Below are 21,074 nucleotides of genomic sequence, written 5' to 3'. Positions count from 1 at the left end.
AACAAAGAATACACCAAAAAATAAGTAATGCAGCAACAAAAATCTCTCAAAACTAAAGTATAGCATGTTTTGTGCATGCATATAAACTACAAACAAACATTTAAAAGTAAATACAGTAAACAGTATTGTTCTCATTAATATCGATATATCAATATCAATATAACAATATCACGAGATGGAGTTTTTTTATTTTGTCAGATTTTTGTTAATATTAATGCATACAATACATTTTGGTAGCTAGACTACAGCATTACTGAATGGCTCTAACTGAGAAGACTAAGAGGAGCATTTGCAAATTGTCAAAAATTAGGAGGTTGTACGTTTGTACTATAAGTGCATATGAGTGATGTACTATAATAGCAGCGTCTGAGCTGTTTATATTAGAGGTCAGTTTGATATTTGGATGATTTTGGTGTTTATACTCACAGCTGAGTTCTGAAGATGACAGTGAGCATGGAGAAGGCGATGGAGGCGGCCAGACCCAGATCAGGGTTTAACAGCAAGGTCAGGACGAACGTCACCAGCCACACCAGCTGCAGATACACACAGATACACACAGATACACACATTCAGTCAGTCAGTAAAACATTTTATATAACAGCTCTGCTTAAAAAAAACACTTTAAAGCTGCTTTAAAAACCTGACACACACACACTTTAACCACATACGCAGTAGGGCTGCAGCGATTATTCAACAATGTTGATTTAGAGCTGCACGATATATCATTTAAGCATCGTCATCGCGGATAGTCACATCACAGGATGCAGGACGTGCGACGTCACTTAAGGAAATTAAATCAAACACGTCATGTTGCAATGTTTTGATTCTTGACACTAGAAGTAGATACACAGCGCTGTCTCTGTGTCTGTGTGAGTGACAGGCTGCTGCTGCCTGAGAAGCACAATGGGGAGCGGGAGGGGGAGGGGTTGGGGTAACCGCATGACCTCCGTCCACATGGTTGGGCACGTGCTTGTAAACGTGAGCACGTGTTGAAAGCTGTGCACCTCAGTCCAGCACAGTTTATCAGTGCAGATATTTCCAGTTACAGCTGAATTCAGACTTTTAATCCCAGAAACACAAACACTCTAATTTACCTTTTAATAAGTCATTTAAATACCTGAATAAAGGACTGATTACTGTTGTTTTGCTGTTTTTCTTGGGTTTTGAGAGCTCGGCTCTGGCTCAAAAAAGTCTAAACACAACAGATTACATGTTCAATCACTAAATATCAGTACTTTAAATATCCACGTTTAAGCAACATCCAGACATTTAAATGCCTTTTAAATCTCATATGCAGCTGTTTTTCATAGTTTTAGAGATGAAGGACATGGCAGAAATAAGCATTGACTTATCGACTAATCAGAAAAATAATTATCAGATTAGTCGACTACCAAAATAATCATTACTAATCAGCACTAATATGCAGCTCCTCTTCCTTTTTGGAAGGCAGTGGATATGTGTTATACTGAGCTCCTTAACTCTCTGGTCTTTTTGTGTTGTGTTCGTAACTCTCTGATGTTTTTGTTTTTTTGTTAGTAACTCTCTCTATGTGTAGGACTGATTTAATGAGAGACTAGTATATAAAATTGATAATAAACTTTATAATACTACTGATTTTTCTACTCTTAATGTGTGGGGCAATTATCTTGGATTTTTATATCTGGTTTTCTCTGTCTTTTCCGACTGTCTGGGTAGGAAATCCACCTTTGAATACGTTCTATTTGAAATTTCCTTCTTGGAACTTGAAAAAAATTTCAACATCAGAACATCATTAAAATGGAACGCAGAAAAAATCCACCTCGACTCTGTTTATGGAGAAAACTGTGTGACTAACAGACATCACAGCCCCTCCGGCTACACGCGGCACAATGAGAAAATAATGCAGAAATAATGGAACTCCGCACAAACAATAAAAAACAATATTAATGCCAGATCCTGCATTCAGGACGGTGTGAAGGAATTGCCATGGCCTGCATTCCAGTGTGTGTTTTAATTTCACTTCTCTTTTTTTCTGTTTTTGTCTGTTTTTCTTTCTTAGCCTTCACTCATTCACCCCATCACTCCATCCCCCAAAAGAGTGTATTTATTCATTTCTGCTCTGACTCGCCCTCCTGACTGCCCAGCGCTCTCTGTTTGTTTAGGTAAGTTAGACGTAAGGAGTAAGAAGGGCATGATCCCTCTCTCTCTTTCTCTCTCTCCATTTCTCTCTCTTTCTCTCTGTCTGTTTCTCTCTCTCTCTCTCTCTTTCTCTCTCTCCATCTCTCTCTCTCTCTCCGTTTCTCTCTCTCAGACTCTCTCTCTGAACAGCTCTTCTGTAAGTAAATATACTCCAGGTCTGGAGACACATTATAGAAACATCCTGTCTGTTGACCTTATTTAAGAAATTCAATACTATCTATACTCTTCCACCACCACCTGTCCTCAGGACCTCATTCCATCCAACATGCTGCTTTAGACCATTTCCCAGGACCTTTTTCTGGCCCAAATTTATGGCTCACTTCAGGCCAAGTGCTGCATGTGCCAATACCCCAGCTGCCTAGTATAGTATGGGGAATGGCCCATGGAGTGTAAACTGTACTTGGCCTCCAGTTGACGAGTTTAAACCACACTGTGGAGTATAAACCAATTCCACATGACTGATACAGAGTCCCAGCTGACCCTGCGTTCACACTGGAAAGCGCCAAAGCAACAAGAAACCATTCATTTTCTATGGAAGGGCATGATTTGTTGCTGCGACGCGCGAGAGGTGACAAGCGTCAACGCGGCAGAGCGACAAGTGACACAGAGTTGTAATTTTTTCAACTTTATGTAAATTAATTATGACACAGTGAAGCAACCTATCACATACAAGACGGGCCGAAGTCCTCAAGCTTCTGCCCTCTGTACTTTTGGTTCCTTTTGCATTTCGTTCAGAATAAAGTGGTTTCCTCATATATATATACCATATTTCCCTCCAAAATGTATATTTTTCAAGCAGAAATAAATATGACTGGGTGGGTGAATAGTATATATATATATATATTTTTGGATACAATCCAGGTTAGCACCCGAACATCCCTTTCAGACAGCTTCCTCTTACAGTGTCCACAGTTAATCCTGTTGGATGTGGTTGGTCCTTCTTGGTGGTGTGCTGACATTACCCTGGATACAATTTAGCCATGAAATCTCCCACACTAAAATGACAGGTGTTTCAGTTTCATTGTCCAACCCCTGTACATGTTTAATTCAAACACACAATTACTAAATGTTTTTAGAGCTGTTAAAGCAACACCATATTTTGTGCCTTTTTTCTTGTCAGAAGCTGGACCATGATACACGCGCACGTTGAGCTTTGACATGCCCACAAGTAAGTCGTCGTGTTCTAGTGTGAACGCAGGGTGAGGCTGCCACACATCAGCCGAGCTGGGGACAATTCTTTATGCCATCTTAATTGTTAAAAGCTCGCGATTGACAGGAATTGAACCATCGGCATTCAAGATTGCTAGGGTGGATAGCGCACTCTAACAAAGCTCAATGATGACAAAATCAACAACTACAGACCGGTATCTCTCCTTCCTTTCTTCTCAAAAATGCTTGATCATGCTGTTTATAACCAGCTATTATTTGGTACTTTTCCACTGTAGAGCTGAACGTTTCTGAGCATAACATTCTTGTTTTTTAACAGAGAATCTAACAATAGAAACAGAGGTCAGGAAAACACTGAGGTTATCGTTGAGCTAGGACAGTGGGAAACAGTACAGGACAGTAGGAAATCTGGAGTTCAGATAAGATAATAAGTTAGGAAATGTTTTTTTCAGTTAGAGATACAGTTTCCTAAATTTAGTCCTAATGAAAGATATTTTATGTGACCAAACAGATACAATAAGAAGTCAGGAGATATTTGCGTAATAAGGACAACAATCCACATATATCAAGCCTAACCCAAAGGTTTGCATCGAGTTACGCCGTAGGCCACCAGTCTGAAATTGTTGTTTTTTTGCAGCTTTTGCAGTTTAAATTTGTGGAGAAAAGAGAATTCTTGCACCATTTTAAAAGTCAAATTTAATGGTTTTTAAGACCTTTTTGTAGACTGCAATAAATGTGATTTTAGACCCATAAATGTACTCATATTTTCTTTGGTAGAAAATAATTTGTTGCATTGGAAATCAAAACTTCATGTAGCTAACTTGCCGCTAATGTTACTATATTATCTAGTTTGCTGCTAATGTTAGCTAGCTAGGCCGCTAACCTTAGTTATCTCCCCGGTAATGTAACTAAATCACTGCTAAGGTTACAATGTTAGCATGTTAGCTAGCTCACTGCTAAGGTTACTATGTTAGCTAGCTCTCCACTAACCTTAGTTTCCTTCCCAGTAATGTAGCTAACTTGCTTCTAGCTAACTGATGTTAGTATGTTAGCTAGCTCTCTGTTAACCTTAGTTCTCTTTCCGGTAACGTTAGCTTACTCACCGCTAAAGTTAGCATGTGCTTTCTCAGTGGCATTGAACACTATGTCTGAAAATGTTAAACCTACAGCAAATTTAAGACTTTTTAAGGACCTCTAGGAATCTTGTAAAGGCTTGTAACACCACTGACTAGAGAGTTCCCCAATGGTGGAACAAACTACCTTCCACTACCAGATCAGGAGAATCTCTCGCTATCTTTAAGAGACTCCTGAAGACAGAACTCTTCAAAGAGCACTTACTCTCCTAACACCTCTAACTAACTACCTTCCACTACCAGATCAGGAGAATCTCTCGCTATCTTTAAGAGACTCCTGAAGACAGAGCTCTTCAAAGAGCTCTTACTCTCCTAACACCTCTAACTAACTACCTTCTACTACCAGATCAGGAGAATCTCTCACTATCTTTAATAAACTCCTGAAGACAGAGCTCTTCAAAGAGCACTTACTCTCCTAACACCTCTAACTAACTACCTTCCACTACCAGATCAGGAGAATCTCTCGCTATCTTTAAGAGACTCCTGAAGACAGAACTCTTCAAAGAGCACTTACTCTCCTAACACCTCTAACACACTAACTACTTCTAACCCCATTTCCTTCTTCCCCTCCTTCACTTCTCTATCCCTTTATTTCCCTTTGACCTCCTTTAAGCCCTATCTAAAAATGGGTTCTTCTTTATTGTAAGTCGCTTTGGACAAAAGCGTCTGCCAAATGTAATGTAATGTAATGTAACTAACTAGAAAATACCACTGACGACAATCCCACCGCTATCTTTCAGCTAATACTGTGAGTAACAGAGCTAACAAACACCACTAACCCTCACAAAACAGTAAGCAGTGTTGTAGCTACAGGGGATTCACAGACTTCTTGCATTATAGTCATGTGGCCTTCAGAGTTAAAAGACAATTGGTCATCAGCCCCAAAACACTGATTGGTCCATCTTTAAACAATAATACGATTAACCAGCTAATAGCCTGACAGCTCGACCACAACTCTACTCTATATAATGCAGACAGTCTGTTCCAACCAAAGCTGCCTGTCAATCACTTCATGGGAAAGATTAAGGCAGCGCTGTGAGAGGTGCCCAAGATATTTAACAAACAAAAAGCACAGCAGATTCTGAGAACCTCTGATTCCCCCCCACTGGTTTTAATAAACTTCCTCCTAGGAGACACTGCAGAGCCCCTGGCCCCTCTAATAACAGGAATGTATAGTACAGTTATCACAAAAATCCATTCTATTCTATTTTGTATTACTCTGCACCAACCTGTTATATTTGGTTCTGCTCTGTTTTATTCCAATAAAGATATTATATTCTGTGCCAGTGGATTTCAACCTGTTTTCCCAGTGTATCATAGACCAAAATTGCATAATATATATATACAGTTTAACAAATGTTATTTAATAATATATATAATAAATAACTAGTTAATTTATTTGCAAAACAAAATATATTTAGGCTGAGCTTGTTGACTGGTGTATTACAGTCACACAGTTGTCATTACAGCTGTCATGTGGTGTGGGTTTTACACATCATGAATAAATGATTAATACACCAACAACAACAAAATACCCTAAAGCTGCACCATCTTTAAGTAAAGCAGCCATTGTATCTCTAACCAAGAGAACTGAGAAAAACACAAGCATATATCGAAGAAACGAAGAAATTCTAGCAGTGAGCTTCTAAATCTAGGCTTCAAGTGCAGAGTAACAGCTAATGTAGATGTTTCATGAAAAGTTTTGCTGTCTTTCAGCCCATACTGTGAGTAGCAGAGCTAACAAACATCACTAACCCCACAAAACAGCAAACATTTAAACATTATTACACTGTGTAGTAGCTACAGGGACTTCTTGCATTATTGTAATGCGCATTCAGAGTTGAAAGACAATTGGTGATCGGCCCCAATACACTGATTGGTCTTTCTCTTCAAACAACAGTTTGATTTACCAGCTAAAAGCCTGTCAGCCCGATCACAGGTCTACTACTTCATATAATGCAGACGGTCTGTTCCAGTGAAGGCTGCCTGTCAATCACTTCATGGGAAACATGAAGGCAGCAGGAAAGTTGTACTGTGGGTTGATTGGGTTGTCAGTTGCAAAAGGTTGGGAGCTCCTGTTCTATGTTTTATATTCTTTTATTTTATTAGCATTTTTTATTTCTGCTCTGCTCTAATCTACTATATTCTATACTTTTTTCTGTTTCTCTTCTATTCCAATTTCCATCCCACTCTACTGTCAGTTCTGTTGTCTCTCACCATGTCCACTTTGTTGCTCCGCCAGAGAGATGGAATGTCTGCAAACTGCTTCATCATACCGTGCAGGTTTACATAGATTATAGCAGCCAACACTGCCTAGAAACACACACACAAACACACACTATTTATTTATACACTTACACAACTTACTTTACCTAGAGCATATAAATGCATCACTCTCTCTCACTCCTAACACAAACACACATTCTCAATACACACACTCTCAATACACACAATATTTATTTATACACATACACTGTTTATTTAGAGCTCATCTATGCTATATTTGCTACCTTTGGCAGATCCTCAAATAGAGATCCAATCCAGAGCAAAATCACCAGCATCACTATTGCAGAGAGAGCACCTGCAACCTGGAGAGAGAGTGAGAGAGAGAGAGAGAGAGAGAGAGAGAAGGTAAGCAGAGTGAGACAGCAGGGGTGGGGATGGGGGGGTTAAAGGTGTTGGTTTATTATTTAGTCTCTGTCTTCATTCATAAAAACATTATATTATAATCTTCACGCTTGATAATAAACTGTGAGAAAGAAATCTGATTGGTTGGAATTCTCACCTGAGTCTTCCCACCTGTGCTGATCTGCACCATCGTCCGGGACATGGAGCAGCTGATGGCGAAACACTGGAACACCCCTCCAATAGAGTTACTGAGACCCAGGGCTACCAGCTCCTACAGAAGGGAGAAACCATTCTTTACTGAAGTGAGGGGGGGGGGGGGGTCTCACAGTTTTGCGAGGTGCTAGGTGGTTGCTAAGGTGTTGCTAGGTATAGCTTTTTGTTTGTAAGGTGTTATATTGGTGCCATGAAAGGTGTATGGTTGCAATAGTGTTGCTAGGTTGTTGCTAAGGTGTTGCTAGGGTATAGCTCCTGGATGGAAAGAAGTTGTTATAATGGTGCTATGAAAGGCGTATTATTGCAAAGGTGTTGCAAGGTGATTGCTAAGGTGTTGCTAGGGTATAGTTTTTGAATGGTAAGGGGTTGTTGCAATGGTGCTATTAAAGGTGTATTATTGCAAAAGTTTTGTTACATGGTTGTTAGGGTGCTGCTAGGGTATAGCTCCTGGATGGTAAGGGGTTGTTGCAATGGTGCTATTAAAGGTGTATTATTGCAAAAGTGTTGTTACATGGTTGTTAAGGTTCTGCTAGTGTGTAGCAGTGAATGGTAAGGGGTTGTTACAATGGTGCTATCAAAGGGTGTATGGTTGCAATCGTGTTGCTAGTTGGTTGCTAAGGTGTTGCTAGGGTATAGCTCCTGGATGGTACGGGGTTGTTACAATGGTGCTATGAAAGGCATATTATTGCAATAGTGTTGCAAGGTGGTTGCTAATTTGTTGCTAGGGTATAGCTTTTGGACAGTAAGTGGTTGTTACAATAATGCTATTAAAGGTGTATTATTGCAAACAGTGTTGTTACACGGTTGTTAAGGTGCTGCTAGTGTGTAGTGTTTGGTTGGTATCTTGCCTGGTTGCTGTCAACTTTGTAGCCATATTTTAGAGCAAAGATTCTGCCAAGAGAAATCGCAATTCCGTATCCCACAACAGCGAGAGCAAACGCATCTCCAATCATAGACCCCATCATAGAGAACGCCGGCAACTTCGGAGGCTGTAGACTGGAGAGAGACAAACAAAGACAGGGAGAGAGAGATAATGTTATCTACATTTAGGATTCCAGTTATGTCTAGTTGCCACATAGGGTGTAAAAGTGCTTCTGTTGCTGCTTTATAAAAATGTTCTAAGGGACTAATTTTGGTAGTGTACTCTTCGGTGAGAAATCACTGACTAATAGACATACCACTATGATGTCCAGTGTCACACCACACCTTCTATTCCTCCTATACCTGTGTCTACCAGAAAGACCACAATCACCGTAATATTGATTTCACCTGTTTCACTCACTATATATGTCCCTTCACCACACACACACCTAGCTTATTATTTGATCTGGTTCTGTCCCTCACTTACAAAGCCTTTCTCTTGCCCGTGTTTTTGTTCATTTTTTTTGCCTTGCCCTTGGATACTGCCTTTACATGTTTTTGACCTGGGCTGTCTCACCAGCCTTAGTATGTTTGCTGCCTTACGTTTTTCTGTTTCGGTTTTGATTCTGCTGGTTGTTGACCATGTTTTTGGACTGTCCCTTTTCAATAAAGTGTTTGTCTCATCCCTGCCTGGCTCTGACACCCAGAAGACAACTATTATATTTTTACTAAATAGCAGAATAATGTTTTACATTTCTGGGGAACTGTTAGAATAAAACACTAAAGATGTAAAGACATTTTAGAAGTGGGATAAAATAAGTGGGAAATCATTTATCATTTTATCATTGAAACAGATGAAGATAGGTGGAGCTAAACATCATACTGTAACCAGCCAGCAGAGGCTGTAGACCTGTGTTGGCTTCACCTTTGCATGTTAAAGTGTAGATACAGTCATTGTGCTGAATCAGTGAGAGGTGATAGGCTTACCCTGATGGAATTGAACCCACAACCTCCACTTTGTACTCAGTCTTGAAGTCAAACTGCCAGGACAACACAGTGGCTATAATGATCTATAGAGAAAGAGGAAGAGAGAGAGAGAACAGCACTGAACACTGGAAGGAGCTGAAATAATTTTTTTAGAAGTGATCTGCATAAATATTTGAACATATAGTGTATACGGCAGTGTGTGTGTGTGTGTGTGTGTGTGAGTGCCACTTACAGCTATGAGCTCAACAGGTACAGGAACAGGAAGTTTCCGTGCCAGCCAGGAGTTCAGTTCCTTGGCAATAATCAAACACACAATGGTTACGATGCTCACCACCAGAGTACCGATATTCGTTTGCCCAAGCAGTGAACACACCTCCAGTACTGTCTGTAGAGAGAGAAAGGTACAAAAACAGCCTATTGACCAGTATAGATTTTAGTTTAGGTTTGGTAGTAGAAGATAGACAACCAGTATGAACAAGTGCATTGACCAGTATGAATATTATACTATACTGTCTATATAGTCAGTACCAATAAACAGCAGCCTTTTTGTTTCTAGGGTGACACACTAAGTACATTTTACTGTGTTAAACGTGAATGTGTAACAGAACCAAGATTGAGAATGCTGATACAAAAGTTGTTTAAAGATGGATGAAATTAATTTCAGACAAAAAAATGTGAAAGTGTAAAGTATACATTGCTACATTAAATTATTTAAAAGTATGTTTAATTAACAATTTGCACACAGTTTCTAAATAAAAGAAGAAATATAATAAATGATGTGAACAATTTTAATTGCTGAATGGAATTCAAGATACAATACAATAATACAATACCAGCCATTAAATTGTTTTTCTTTATGTAAAATATTCAGTTAACAGCTGTGCCTCTCGGAGAGTTAATTGATTAGAGCATTAGTCAATCTGAAAGTCAATTTTAAGAACTTTGAAAGTATCCTCAAGTGCAGTTGTGAAATACACCATTGAAAACGTTATGATGATGAAACTGGCACTCATCAGGAAAGGAAGAACGAGAGTTTCCTCTGTTGTACAGGATGAGTTTATCAGAGTTTTCAGCGTCAGAAACCACAAGTTAACAAACAGCTTCCCAGATAAGAGTATCTAAATACTTCACAGAGTATTTTGGTTTGTTTAACACTGTTTTTAAGTTACTACATGATTCATTATGTGTTCCTTTATAGTCTGATAGATCACTTTACTATTGATTTACTATGTAAGAAAAATATATATTGTTATTATTAGTATATGAAATTGCCCTAATGTATGCTATGCCGGCCAAGATATAGTTCAGCAACAGGGGAAAAATCCTGAAACTTCTAATGGAGTAATGTTCTCCCCCTCCACTAGAGGGAGTGAGTGGCCTATGAAGTTTCCAGTCCTGGGCAAGTGTGTGTGTGTCTGTGTGTGTGTGTGTGTGTGTGAGTGTGTACTCACATATATAAGAGACAGGGGTCCACTGAAGCGTGTGGCGCTGATGCCGAATGAGTATTTGAGCTGGGAGACGATGACGTGGATGGCTGCTGCTGTGGTGTAGGCTCTAACCAGTGGTTCTGAAAGATACGTCACCACGAAGCCGAACTGGACCAGACCTAAAAGCAGCTAAACACACACATACATACAATAGATCATGTAAAAGTCATATAACTCATTAGTATTTAGTAATAAATCAGCTCCTGAACAAAGAATGTGTTCCCACTGGTTTATAAGGTGTTGCTATATTGGTTGCTGAAATTTGGCGATGTGGTTGCTAAGGGGTTTCTGGGCAGTTGCTTTTGTAATGGAATTCTTGATACTATAATAATAGTAATTCCATCTAAAAAACATACTGCAGAGCAACCCAGTCCTAGTACCAATTATAGAACCCAAACTAACCATAGCCGAGTAAAAATATAACATTACACTTACAAAAATCAGTCCAGTTAACATTATCTAAATTATTAGTGTAATTTGCACATTCCAAGAAAGTTAGAACAGGCGCAATTGAAGGCTAGTAAAGAGGTAAAAACTAAATAATAATGTGATTTTAAAGGTATGGGGTGCATTTCCATATTGCCCCAACTATTTTTAATGTAAGGTTGTAGATTTATCTATTAGCCGTGTGTCGTATCGTATGCAATAATACAAAAAAATGTACATGATAAAAAACCTCCTGAAAGCAGTTTCTTTTGTATTTGTTTTGCTATGTATTGTATTTACTTTAAATTGTTTGTTTAAAATATATTTATATTCAACAACTATATTTACTTCCCTTTATTTTTGTGGTAGATATTTCTGCTACGTCATCTTTGCTTACATTTTCTATTTTATTTTTTATTTGTATTTTACTGTTCACAAAATAACACTGTGACAAACTTTTATAGATGTTTTTAATGCATGTATATTTATCTTTTATATCAGAATATTCTAGATTTTTTTTATTTAGTGTTTTTTCGTATTGTTTTTTGAAAATATACCATAAAATATTGTGCTATTATTTTAGGGACATATCGCCCATCCCTACTATCTATTATCTAACACACAATATAAAAATCCAACCTCAGTCATAAACCCTCAAACTTATACCCAAATTCAACTGCAGTCAGTTCCTTTACTGTGTTGTGCTCCCAGACAGCAGATGAGCATTGGCCCAGTTCTGGCCCACATCGTCCCACATACCGCCATGAAATAATGACATTGAATCTGAGTGATGGAACAGCCATGGCTGCTACATTTGGGCGTTTTTTGGCCCAAAATAGAATCGTTGGTCAAATATTTCACATCAGATGCTGCAGGCATTAACAGCTGCTTAGAGCTGACCCAATTTTGGGCTGCAGTAAAGGTAACATTGCCATAATGATTGGTAAGTTTCTTAACTTGGCCGTACTTTGGTCCAAAATGATCTGTTTTCTGGGTGACTTCTCACTGACAACAGCAGCCAAAAAAAATCCCACCAAATCCCACCAAAAAAAAGGTCACACACTCTAATATTTGGTTGGACCACCTTTAGCTTTGATTGGGGTTTTCTAGCCAACCCCTATTTTTAGCTAGAACCTTTCGAAAATAGATTTAAGACAAATTCAGGATTTTTTTTTTTTTAATTAAGAATTTTCTCAAAATGTAGCTGAATATACAGCACTGGAAAAAATAAGAACCCACTTAAAAATGATGAGTTTCTTTGATTTTACCAAATTAAAAACCTCTGGAATATAATCAAGAGGAAGATGGATGATCACAAACCATCAAACCACCAAACTGAACTGATTGAATTTTTGCACCAGGAGTAAAGCAGCATAAAGTTATCCAAAAGCAGTGTGTAAGACTGGTGGAGGAGAACATGATGCCAAGATGCATGAAAAAAAAAAACGGTGATTAAAAACCAGGATTATTCCACGAAATATTGATTATTTCTGAACTCTTAAAACTATTTTATGAATATGAACTTGTTTTCTTTGCATTATTTGAGATCTGAAAGCTCTGCATCTTTTTTTATTATTTTAGCAATTTCTCATTTTCTGCAAATAAATGCTCTTAATAAGAATATTTTTATTTGGAATTTGGGAGAAATGTTGTCTGTAGTTTATAGAATAAAACAACAATGTCAATTTTACTCAAACATAAACCTATAAATAGCAAAATAGGAGAAACTGATTCAGAAACATTTTTTCCAGAGCTGTAACGTTAACATACAGCTAGCTGGGCAGTTACCAATTGTTTAACATAATATTTTAAATTAGCTAGTTAGCTAGGTTTAAAAAATCAATATAAATGGCATATTTAAAATAGTCATATAGCTAAAATATGACTAGTTAATGTACATTTAAATATAGAAAAGCTTGTGTTTTTACCTAAAAACACATAAAGGGTCAGCAGGGCACAAATGAGTCTGAGGTGAAATTAGCTAACTAGCTATTAGTTCGTTAAATTAGCTGGGTTAGTTAACTACTAGCTAATGCTAATCATTTTAAGAATATAAACTGTGTATTCTTACCTGTCAGGAGAATAAACTAAATCTAACAATTAAAGGTACATTTTATTATAGTTAGATAGATTAGTTTTTTTACCTTAAATAAAATAAAGTGCAGCGTTCACATTGCAGATTAGTCTGAGGTGAATTTAGCTAGGTAAGCTAAGTAAACAGTTTTACCTCAGGATAGAATTCCCGCTCTTTTTTTGAAGCTCGTGACTCGTGAAGTGCTGCGCAGATCCGCTGATCTACAGCTCATATCCCCCACCCGCTGTGGGGGTGTATGTTCTACAGATCAGCAGATCAGCAGATCCGCTGTCTCTGTTTCAACAATGGATTTGGGAAAATTTAAAAATGCCTAATATGCATTCAGCATGTCATTATTCCCATATCTAATATATTTATTCAAATAAACATAATTATGAGAAAGTATATCATGCTTATAAGATATACAGTACCAGTCAAAAGTTTTTATTTATTTTATTTTTTCCTACATAGTAAATGAACAGTGAAGTGATCTATCAGATTATGAAGAAACACATAAGGAATCATATAGTAACTTAAAAACAGTGTTAAACAAACCAAAATACTCTGTGAAGAAGCATTTAGGCTGGTAACTCTGATGAATTTATAATGCAGCAGAGGAAACTCCCGCACTTTCTTTCTTTCTGATTAGAGCCAGTTTCATCATATTTTTGATGGTTTTTCGGTGACTGCACTTATGAGAATACTTTCTGAGTATTTGAGATTGACTGACCTTCAGTAATTTTCTCCACATAGTTGAGTAATACTTGAGTAATAAACTTACTTTGACTTTAATATTAATCTACAATGCAGAAAAAAACAATAACATATCGAAAAAACACTGAATTTAAGGTGTATCCAAACTTTTTAAACATTATATCTCACTATTATGAAATACTTTCTTATAATTACAATATGTTATATTTTTTAGTTACAACATGTCGTTGTTTTGACACACAAGATTCTCATAATTACGAGATGTTTATTTCATAATTATGTAATAAGATTTTGTAATAATGACATGCTGAAGATTGCTTGATTTATTGTGCTTGAAAGCTATTTGTTATAGTAATGCTATAGAAAGAACTTCCTCCAAATGTTGTTTGGATCCGATTTGCAAAAATCGAAATGCATGTGTTTTTTGCAAGTCAAGCACACAGACTGTTTATAAGTTATATACAATATATTATTAATTATACATTTATATATAACTTATATACAGTCTATGGCCCAGACTATCAAAAATCAATCAGGATTCAATCTAATATGCCAAAAATCTGATTTGGGACGGCAGCTTAAACATAACCTAGGATCAGAACATCCCTAATTTAAACCATAAGCAAACATAATATTAGGAATATTTACAAGCATGTACCTGGAAGATGCCAGAGAGGAAGGTGACGGCTGCAGCGATTTTAACCCGCTCGATGTCCCGAGCCTCAAAGTTTATTTCACTGCTGTTGGAGATATTATTCCACAGGGTGAAATCTGAATCCGGGGCCAGACGCTCCGTCACACTGCCGATCATCACGCTCATCACTGCGTACGTACCTGCACAGGTACACAGAGCGAGGAGTGTGTGCAGTTACACAATATTAATCCTCTACTACCAGATATGTCAATTAACTATGTACAAATATTTCGTTACCTACTACTTAAGTATAAATGTAGGTTATATCTACTTTCCTGGAGTAATTATTGTACATTTTCCCACAATTATCGGAACTTTCTCCTCCTTACATTTGAATAAAAACAGCCTCGTTACTCCTGTTTCATTTCAGCTGGTTTTCATTCCGGCTTCTCATCGTTCAATAAAACCCCTATCCAGATAAATCTCTCCATCCAGATAGAGTGAATCTGATTGTGATTGGATGTAGTGAAGTATAAACCGATACCATTCCGACTCCCTATTGGTTTATACTGTGATCCCCCCCCCCCCCCCCCCACATACTCCAGTAAGAACATAGCAGACGTATGTAGTCTAGTATGAAGATGATCCGTGCAGAGACTCAAGAGAACTCCAGATAAACTCCAGTCCAACTAAACTTCTTTAATATATTTACATTCTACTGTATGTAAAATACATTCATTTTTAATAAAAGCATATATGCAGCTGAAACACTAGAGAACAGCCAAGTGCAAAATAACATGAACATAACATTAACATTTTAATATTTTAACATAATAGTCATTAAGGTAGTCATTAAAGCTTACCCACTGAGATGTGCTTAGACGTCCCGAAAATGAAGTAGATGAGGATCGGGTAGAAAGATGAGTAGAGCCCAAAGACAGGAGGCACAGCTGCAAGCAGGGCATATGCCATACCTACACACACACACACACACACACACACACACACAGAGACAGTTAGGTGGGTTTGTTTATGTGTAATCAGCCTTAAAGGAGAACTCCGGTGTGAAATGAACAATGCTAGCGATAGGGGCATATTATTACCCATGATGCAAAGAGATGTCTATTTTTACACCATTAACAAATTCAAAGTTGCTTGAAACTGAATTCAAGATGTCAATTGACAAACACGAATGAATAGGTAGGATTGGGGGAACAGATCGCAAAATGAATTCAGTGGAAATGCAGGAATTCAATCAATCAATCTATCAATTAATCAATTAGTCCATCTTTATTTTAACTCGGAAGTACATTGAGGGCAACCCTCATTTTCAATGTAGCCGAGTATTTATAAATAAAGGGATTGACATGACAAAGAAAATAACAGTGAATAAAAGATACAAATATTAAAAAAGATAAAAATATTCAAAAATAGATAAAAATAGAAAAAAAACTCAGTTTTATTAAGAAAGATCCAAAGATCCAAAGATAATAAGATTATTACAAAAAAATAAATAAAGCTAAAACTAACCTTTGCATAGTGCAATAAAACTACAAATAATATCTCCATTATATTCATGAATTTCCACAGAATTCATTTTGCAATATGTTCCCCTATCCTATCTATTTGCTTGTGCTCATTAGTTTACTTATTTTGACTTGTGTGTTGTGAATTTCGAGGTGGTGCTTTCAACAAACTACCTGAAAGTACTGAGTGTTTTTTTATACACAGCTACTTTGAGTTAATGTTAATGGTGTTAATATATAATTTTTTTTGCATGGGTAACTCCCCTATCACTAGCATTGTAAGCCTGTTGGGAGCATCAGCTAAAAGCGCTGTATTTCAGAATGCAGGAAGAGAATGAAAGTGGGCTATTCGACACAAATTTGTACATGTTATCATATTTCGCTACAACACCAACAACATCCATTTCACACTAGATTTCTCCTTTAAGTACAGTGTACAGTAATGTAAGTTAAAAAAGCTGTGTATTAAAAGTGTGTGTGACCTTGTGGTAAATGCATGATGCCCACGCTGATTCCCGAGACCAGGTCTCCAAATGCATTTTCTTTGAATGGGTATCGAGGCAGCCATGCCAGCAGAGGAATACACGACAGGAAGCAGCTCTTCACCTGAGGACCAGAACACCTGGAACACACAGGTGGGATACAGCAGAATGGATTTCCATGTATACACCTTAGAATTCATAGATATTGTTAATATGAACTTATTAACTCACTTAAAAAAATAACACAACCCAGAATGCTGCAAATTGCTGTTTTTTGGAAAGTTACAGATAGTAATAGATAGACAGACACACAGACAGGTAGGCAGACAGGCAGATAGGTAGCAGTTACACCACACAACACAGTAGAAAAACAAGCATCAATAACAAGAGTAAGAAAGCACTCCTAACTATTCATGGCTGATTGGCTGCTCTCAAACACAGGAGTTGGAAATCACCTGTCTCATCATATATTCTATTATTATGTAACATTCATTATCTGATAAACACACAGACAGTACTAGTCTAGCACCTCACCTTTAATATAATAATAAACACACAGACAGTACAAGTCTAGCTCCTCACCTTTAATATAATAATAAACACAGACAGTACTAGTCTAGCACCTCACCTTTAATATAATAATAAACACACAGACAGTACTAGTCTAGCACCTCACCTTTAATATAATAATAAACACAGACAGTACTAGTCTAGCACCTCACATTTAATATAATAAACACACAGACAGTACTAGTCTAGCACTTTACCTTTAATATAATAATAAACACACAGACAGTACTAGTCTAGCACCTCACATTTAATATAATAAACACACAGACAGTACTAGTCTAGCACTTTACCTGTAATATAATAATAATCACACAGACAGTACTAGTCTAGCACCTCATCTTTAATATAATAATAAACACACAGACAGTACTAGTCTAGCACCTCACCTTTAATATAATAATAAACACATAGACAGTACTAGTCTAGCACCTCACCTTTAATATAATAATAAACACACAGACAGTACTAGTCTAGCACCTCGCCTTTAATATAATAATAAACACACAGACAGTACTAGTCTAGCACCTCACCTTTAATATAATAATAAACACACAGACAGTACTAGTCTAGCACCTCACCTTTAATATAATAATAAACACAGACAGTACTAGTCTAGCACCTCACCTTTAACATAATAATAATCACACAGACAGCACTAGTCTAGCACCTCACCTTTAATATAATAATAAACACACAGACAGTACTAGTCTAGCACCTCACCTTTAATATAATAAACATACAAACCTACTGAAGAGAGCTTTTTCATTTTATTTTTGTGTGCATTCGCAACTTTGTGAGAAAGTATATTGTACTATTTATGCCTCAAGGGAAGACTGCTGTATTTTAGTTCTTAAAATTCTGTTTAATTATCTATTTTCTGAGATTTGTAGGAGTTTTAGTTTCTTAGAGACACACTACTTTAAAAAACAACAACAGATAAAGATTTTAATCTTTTTGCTTTTACTTTTAAGAGTGCTGGGACTCAATTTCAGGGTGTAATTAACTATCAAAGTGTACTTTCTATATAGTCTATATAGTCCTTTACTTCTAGATGTAAATAATGGAAATATGATAAAACAATGCCTAAAATATGCATTTAGTAAATATATCAGGGTGTTGAGGGGAATAAGGAACAGAAACACACACAGTGCAGCAGCGTTATCTCTCACTCAGTTGGAACGGCAGATTAGTCTGAAGATAAATGCCAAGGAGAATCTGCAGAATCAGCAAATTCTATTCATTAACGCTCCATCCAACTACAGAGACAGACATCAGCCAGCGTGCAGTAAAAAAAAGCTCTCAGACAGATCTGAAGACTATGTGATGATTATCAGAGATGTTTTAAATTGATAAAATGTATTTAATAAAGAACATAATTATTTGAAATAGAGAAAATTACATTTTACACTGTAGATAATAAATAATAATAATTGCACGTACCTCATTGACTCCTTCAGCTTATCTTTAACGGATGTTGTGACGTCCAGTTTTTCCGCCACCGAATCCACAACTATTTCATCCATAACGTCCCTCTCGACGTGGTACCCCACCCGCTTCCTGCTCTCCATCTCCACAACCATGCTGAGGTTCCCTCACAACCTCCGGGGATTCAGGTCTTCTTCTCACCTGCCTGTACCTCACCTGTTTCACCTGGTTAAACCTCACCTGTCTGTAAACTTCAAGTCTGTACCTCACCTGGTTAAACTTCAAGTCTGTACCTCACCTGGTTAAACTTCAAGTCTGTACCTCAACTGGTTAAACCTCACCTGCCTGTACCTCACCTGGTTAAACCTCACCGTAGGTAGTGCACTAGTACAGAATAAATTAAGAATGAGAGATAACAGGTCTCAGCAGATACGAACTATTAAACACAGGTGAGAGGTGTGTTCACTTACATTTTAAATATCTTTTTTTTTTTAGCAAATTAGAAGATAAAACTGTAGGTTGTACATCCGTCTGGTTACACCTGGTTAAACCTCACCTGTCTGTACCTCACTTACATGTACCGCACCTGCTCACAATCAACCTGCCTGTACCTAACCTACTCGTACCTTACCTTACCTGCTCGTACTTCACCTGCTCACACTTCACCTGTTTAAACCTCACCTGCGTAGCATAAATGAATCCTACAGAGACGCTCAGTAAATAAGCTTTGGGAGTGAGTCCCAGTGATCAGCAGATGAACAGATCAGCAGGAATTAGACAGGTACGATAGAAGAAGAGCTGTGACCATCTCCACACCTCCACCTCCTCAGCGTATTTAGACTCCCTCGTTAATGTGTATCCTCACCTGTCTGCTATTAATGAGGTTCATATACATCACACACACACACACACACACTCCCAGGACACTTCCAGGTTAAAGATCAAAGTCTCAGATCTGAGACGGTTGCAAAAGACCGACAGACTGACGCTCTAAGGGGCCGGATCTCAGATCAGAGTGGTCTTATCTCCACTACATTAGATAGGAATTCCCGGTGTATCCCTGTCTACATAAAGTTCCTCCAGATTCTTCAGCTGCTTGCAAACAACATGTTCTGTCGTTTTTTACGTGCCTGGCCTTTCTGACCATCCGGCCACGGGTTCGCGTAAATGATTACTACAAGATTGAATGAACCAGTTGTTCCCACAGACCCATTTATCCTAAACTAAGATGCCCTGGATCATTATCCGAGAACTAAATCCGTGTATCATTCATTCATTTGATATTCAATTCAGAATCAAAATCGGAAAAAAAAAAAAAAAAATAGTTTTCCGTTTTTGAATATAAAACCAAAAACCAAAAAACGGCTTGTATTTACTGTTTTTATTTGGTGATCCAAACAAAAATGGGTTAAACTAGTATCATTATATCGTCACATGACTTTTTCCATCCATAAAGGCAGTCTGCACAGCCAGGGGCTTGATTTTATACACCTGTGGCCAGGTGTGAATGAACAAACCTGAATCCAATGATTAAGACTTGTGTCCAAATACTTTTGTCCACTTAGACCTCAGTAGAAATCAATCGTAGTGCATCCATCAACAGAGGTTAACTCGAGTCTTTTCACACAGACAATTCTAGCCAGACACTGCCGGTCACCATCATTACCATCATTGGGGAAACGTGGGTGGAACCAGTATTATTTAAGCAATAATACACTTGAGGTTCATGCTATAACATGTAATATTGGCACTGCTGTGCTGCAGTTGTAGATCAGCATGATTCTAAGTACGTACATAAATCTGTTAGTATATTTAAATCATACTTAGACATTAATACATTAATACTCAATATGTTTTAAGTACAATTAAGTATATATATTTTTCACCAGGAAATGCTGATCCGAATAACCAATGAGTTATAAAGGAAAATCATGAAAATGATCAGGGTTGCCCAAACTTTTTCATACCACTGTACTTCTGCCAAAACACTGATTGACAGTATAAAATGGAAATTGAACCAATTGAAACTGCTTGTGCCAAAACCCCGGTTGCTGAGTATAATAAGGCAATTGCCGATCATGTACAGATTCTTCATACTGTACAGTATATGGGTAGTTAATGTTAGGGAAGTTTGACTGGGAGTGACCATCATTATAACTAATGAGAGCTCATAACGAGACTGTTCATCAGGTGTGTGTGTGTGTGTGTGTGTTTGTTTGAGGGTGTATTCATTATTAATCGGGGACAGGTATGTGGACGGGGTGTGTTCTGAACTTGTCAATCATTAATAATGCTCAACCAATCACTGATTAAAGACAAAGGCCACAGAGGCAGCCATCCATATCTCACCTGTCTCAAACTCAGAAAACCACTGGACTTGGATCAGCACGTACACAACATGTCCAGATGTTTGTGGACACCCCTTCTAATGATTTCATTTATTAACCTATTTGTACACACACACACAAAGAATTTCTGATAAAATGTCAGATTTATTGATCTGAAATTGTGTAATTGTTTAGGCGCTATGATTTTATTTAATACTGGGAGTAGCTGGAAACTTCTCCTA

At 37.5% G+C, this 21,074-nt stretch overlaps 3 protein-coding genes across 3 annotated transcripts in view; 1 reads left to right on the top strand and 2 right to left on the bottom strand.

The window, feature by feature from the left end:
* The window catches only part of slc26a6 (solute carrier family 26 member 6), a 32,629-nt gene extending 13,100 nt beyond the window's left edge, over positions 1 to 19,529 (bottom strand). Inside the window, exons 1-12 of the mRNA XM_049485607.1 lie at positions 18,521 to 19,529; positions 16,511 to 16,650; positions 15,366 to 15,476; positions 14,527 to 14,702; positions 10,619 to 10,783; positions 9,400 to 9,552; positions 9,168 to 9,250; positions 8,168 to 8,315; positions 7,264 to 7,377; positions 6,989 to 7,066; positions 6,696 to 6,791; positions 427 to 533 (exon numbers count right to left, since the gene is read on the bottom strand). Of these exons, the coding sequence (XP_049341564.1) occupies positions 427 to 533; positions 6,696 to 6,791; positions 6,989 to 7,066; positions 7,264 to 7,377; positions 8,168 to 8,315; positions 9,168 to 9,250; positions 9,400 to 9,552; positions 10,619 to 10,783; positions 14,527 to 14,702; positions 15,366 to 15,476; positions 16,511 to 16,650; positions 18,521 to 18,660 (1,511 nt within the window). The 5' untranslated portion in view covers positions 18,661 to 19,529. The remainder of the gene's footprint in view (positions 1 to 426; positions 534 to 6,695; positions 6,792 to 6,988; positions 7,067 to 7,263; positions 7,378 to 8,167; positions 8,316 to 9,167; positions 9,251 to 9,399; positions 9,553 to 10,618; positions 10,784 to 14,526; positions 14,703 to 15,365; positions 15,477 to 16,510; positions 16,651 to 18,520) is intronic.
* si:dkey-20d21.12 (uncharacterized protein LOC556245 homolog) overlaps positions 1 to 21,074 on the top strand; it is a 231,458-nt gene that overhangs the window by 146,076 nt on the left and 64,308 nt on the right. The window lies entirely within an intron of this gene.
* LOC103026151 (solute carrier family 26 member 6) overlaps positions 21,011 to 21,074 on the bottom strand; it is a 22,077-nt gene continuing 22,013 nt past the window's right edge. The window contains exon 19 of the mRNA XM_049485608.1: positions 21,011 to 21,074. This exon is cut by the window's right edge and continues 1,999 nt beyond it. The gene's annotated coding sequence lies outside the window, so the exon portion shown is untranslated.

This window comes from Astyanax mexicanus, chromosome 12, assembly GCF_023375975.1.
Source record: "Astyanax mexicanus isolate ESR-SI-001 chromosome 12, AstMex3_surface, whole genome shotgun sequence".
NCBI lineage: Eukaryota > Metazoa > Chordata > Actinopteri > Characiformes > Acestrorhamphidae > Astyanax > Astyanax mexicanus.
Note: the sequence above shows the minus strand (reverse complement) of the source record. Positions and strands in the feature narration are given on the sequence as shown.